The sequence below is a fragment of the Cucumis melo genome, chromosome 1, assembly GCF_025177605.1.
Source record: "Cucumis melo cultivar AY chromosome 1, USDA_Cmelo_AY_1.0, whole genome shotgun sequence".
Classification (NCBI taxonomy): domain Eukaryota; kingdom Viridiplantae; phylum Streptophyta; class Magnoliopsida; order Cucurbitales; family Cucurbitaceae; genus Cucumis; species Cucumis melo.
The window spans coordinates 2,774,480-2,777,620 of NC_066857.1; the positions used below are offsets into that span (position 1 = coordinate 2,774,480).

Genomic DNA, 3,141 nt, shown 5'->3' on the forward strand with positions numbered 1-3,141 from the left:
TAACAACCTAACCCAACCAACCTGAAAATATAGATTGGATTGAAAATGTCTTCCAATCCAATACGTCTACACTCCTGCTAGTACTAATCTGATAGCCACAAACAAACTGAGCAAGTGTAGTAGACTTCGAGGATAGACATACAAAACTTAAAAAGTTAGGGCTCTCTACACATAAGTAGTCGAGCCCTAATATAACTCTAAATGTTAGGCCTCAATTTTAAAGCGGCCCACAAAAAGAACAAGCTCAATTTCATATCCGATGTGCTCACATTACAAAATACGGAAGCTACAACGTGTCGATATACTATTGGTTCAATTTTACATAGGTGTAGAAATTAACACTTGGATAAGCCTCTCTATCATGGCCTCTCAGTCTCACCCTTCTCTTCCTTCTTTCTTTCTTTCCTTCTTTTTTTTTTCTCAAAAGTTTCTTCGAATTTCATTTTCTATTCCTTTTCTTTCTCCCTCTCTTCTTCGATATGAAATCCAGTTTCTCCAAAAATTCCTAAGCTTCGCAGATTTTTCCTCATTCCTATTCAATGGCGGCTGTTAATTCCATTTCATTCTCAACACTAAACCAATGTTCCGATAGGAGATTCCCGGTTCCGTCCTCTCGTTCCCTTTCCTCCAATTTCGACGGCTTCCGTTTTCGTACGAGCCTTTTCACTCATTATTCCCGAGTTCGACCATCCACCTTCAGTTCTCGCATGGTCATTCATTGCATGTCCGCCGGAACAGGTAGCTTCCAGCTTTGGTGATTTTTTTTTTCCTTACTTGCTTAATTTGACTATTCCGATTAAGTTTGCGAATCTCTGTTTTTTTATTCTTTGAGATTGAATGTTTCTTCTATGAGATTGAATGTTATAAAGAGTATTAGAAGTTTTAAGTAACAATTAAGCTTCCGATAGTTCAGTGGGATCAGTTCTGTACTTGTGTAGTTTGTTGAGAGATTTTTCTAGTTCGTTTTCTTACTACTTTAGGTTAGAAACTGATGCGTTATTTTGACGGCTCAGATGTGACCACTGTGGCCGAGACAAAATTGAACTTCCTCAAGGCCTATAAACGGCCTATCCCTAGTATTTACAACACGGTTCTGCAAGAATTGATTGTTCAGCAGCATTTGATGAGGTATAAGAGGACATACCGTTATGATCCTGTTTTCGCTCTTGGATTTGTTACTGTATATGATCAGCTTATGGAAGGGTACCCTAGCGATGAGGATCGTGAAGCCATCTTTCAAGCGTACATTAAGGCATTGAATGAGGATCCAGAGCAATATAGGTTTGGCCATGTATTCCCCTTTGCTTTTACCATCCCTAATCTCTATCAATTCTTGTCACTTGTCAGCTAAAAACTTCAGTTGCCTTATTGTGAAGTTTAAAAATCACAAACAAGATTCCCTTTGGCTGTCTAAGTGACGAAATTGGATCTGTGTTGAATGTTAGTGCATGCTCGAAAAGTAGTATTAATGACTTTTATTTGTACCTAGTAAACAAATTTATGAATGTGCATTTTTTATATTTCAAGAAGGATTTTCATTATTTTAAGTAATAACTTTTGTTATATTATCCAGAATTGATGCTCAAAAATTGGAAGAGTGGGCTCGATCTCAGACTGCAGCTTCATTGGTTGAGTTTGCATCAAGAGAAGGAGAAGTTGAGAGTATTTTGAAGGACATTGCAGAACGAGCAGGGAGCAAGGGGAATTTCAGTTACAGCCGATTTTTTGCTATTGGACTATTTCGTCTTCTTGAATTGGCAAATGCTACTGAGCCCAGTATCTTGGAAAAGGTTCATTTAATATTCCTTTCTGTGATATAGCTTTTAAGTAGTTGAGATTTTGATGTTACATTTTTATCGAGCTCTTTATAGCTAAATTAAATGACAGCCAGCCTCTCTTGTAGTTGTAGGTTTTTTATTAATAGATATTATCTCCGAGTGCTGCCATTTATTAAGTATAATAGTGTTTCTGGTTCATTAGTTATCTTTTTACTCGTTAGAGAAATTAGATCTTGACGGAATATTGCCTACCTAATGTTCGAGACTCGAGGGAATTAGGTTCAAAGGCTTATTTTGTGCATAAGGCTGCATTTTATTTTCTAGCTACCTAGCCTTTTGGAACATTTGTCTTTCCCCCTTCCTCCCTTGCCGCTGACCCATCACACACGTAGTACTTTTGTGGGATTTCCTTTCGCCCTTGTGAAGACCGACTCTATTTACTCTGTCTATCACTGAAGATAAGATACTTTTGATCTTTTAAAACGGCTAAAGCTATGTAGTTGAACAGTTCATAAAACAGCTGAAGTCATGTGATAGAGAATTGACCCGGGTATTGGGATCTAACTTCTTGATACTTCTGAACAGCTCTGTGCCGCTCTAAACATCGACAAAAAAGGTGTAGACCGAGACCTTGATGTATACCGCAACCTGCTTTCAAAGTTGGTTCAGGCAAAAGAGCTCCTAAAGGAATACATCGACAGGTAGGAGACTGTTAAGTTCATGGTTCTAGGCATGGTAGATTAATATGCTCTTTAAAACCCTCATTTTTTCACAGACTTTTTGAAAATCTACAATCGAATTGAAAACTGTCTCAATCTTGTATTTGTGAAATCTCCTGCAAGTCACTGTCATAGCATTTAATGTTCATTGGATCTTATCTGAGGTCTAAATGAGGTAGACAATTGGGTGGATGATGGTGGTCGTAGGAGTAAGGTTTAAATGATAGAAGTTATATGACTAACCAACGGGTTTTGAATTGTATAGAGAGAAGAAGAAAAGAGATGAGAGGGCTGGATCACAGACAGCTAATGAGGCAATAACTAAATGCTTGGGAGAATACAGCATGCAGACCGGTTTATAAGAGGTAATTGCAGACGCTACCTAATTTGAGATAAAACTTGAGAGAGTTTATAGCAATATTATTCTAAATACTTGTTAGATATGCATCTATAATGTATTATGTTGGGTCTCATGCATTTGGTAAATTTTGTATTCAGCCAGGGCTCTACCTTTATTTCTCATTTGATATAACCACCACTGGAGCTATTTTTTAATCATTGTATTACATATTTTGAGTGCAACTGTCAATACAAAATGCTTTCGCACTCTGTGCAGTAATTACTCCTCCGGGGATATTTGACCA

The 3,141-nt window shown here is 37.5% G+C and overlaps 1 protein-coding gene across 1 annotated transcript; it reads left to right on the top strand.

The window, feature by feature from the left end:
* Positions 1 to 343: 343 nt before the first annotated feature.
* LOC103495547 (protein THYLAKOID FORMATION1, chloroplastic) lies at positions 344 to 3,141 on the top strand. Its single transcript, XM_008457139.3, has 5 exons — positions 344 to 738; positions 1,014 to 1,281; positions 1,574 to 1,790; positions 2,364 to 2,479; positions 2,763 to 3,141. Exons 1-5 carry the CDS (start codon positions 540 to 542, stop codon positions 2,857 to 2,859), a joined length of 897 nt encoding a protein of 298 aa, XP_008455361.1. The 5' UTR covers positions 344 to 539; the 3' UTR covers positions 2,860 to 3,141.

Coding starts and splice junctions, on each gene's coding strand:
- LOC103495547 (XM_008457139.3), top strand. CDS start 540: ATGGCGGCTGTTAATTCCATTTCATTCTCAACACTAAACCAATGTTCC. Junction 739..1,013: donor TTGCATGTCCGCCGGAACAG/GTAGCTTCCAGC, acceptor TTGACGGCTCAG/ATGTGACCACTGTGGCCGAG. Junction 2,480..2,762: donor CTAAAGGAATACATCGACAG/GTAGGAGACTGT, acceptor TGAATTGTATAG/AGAGAAGAAGAAAAGAGATG.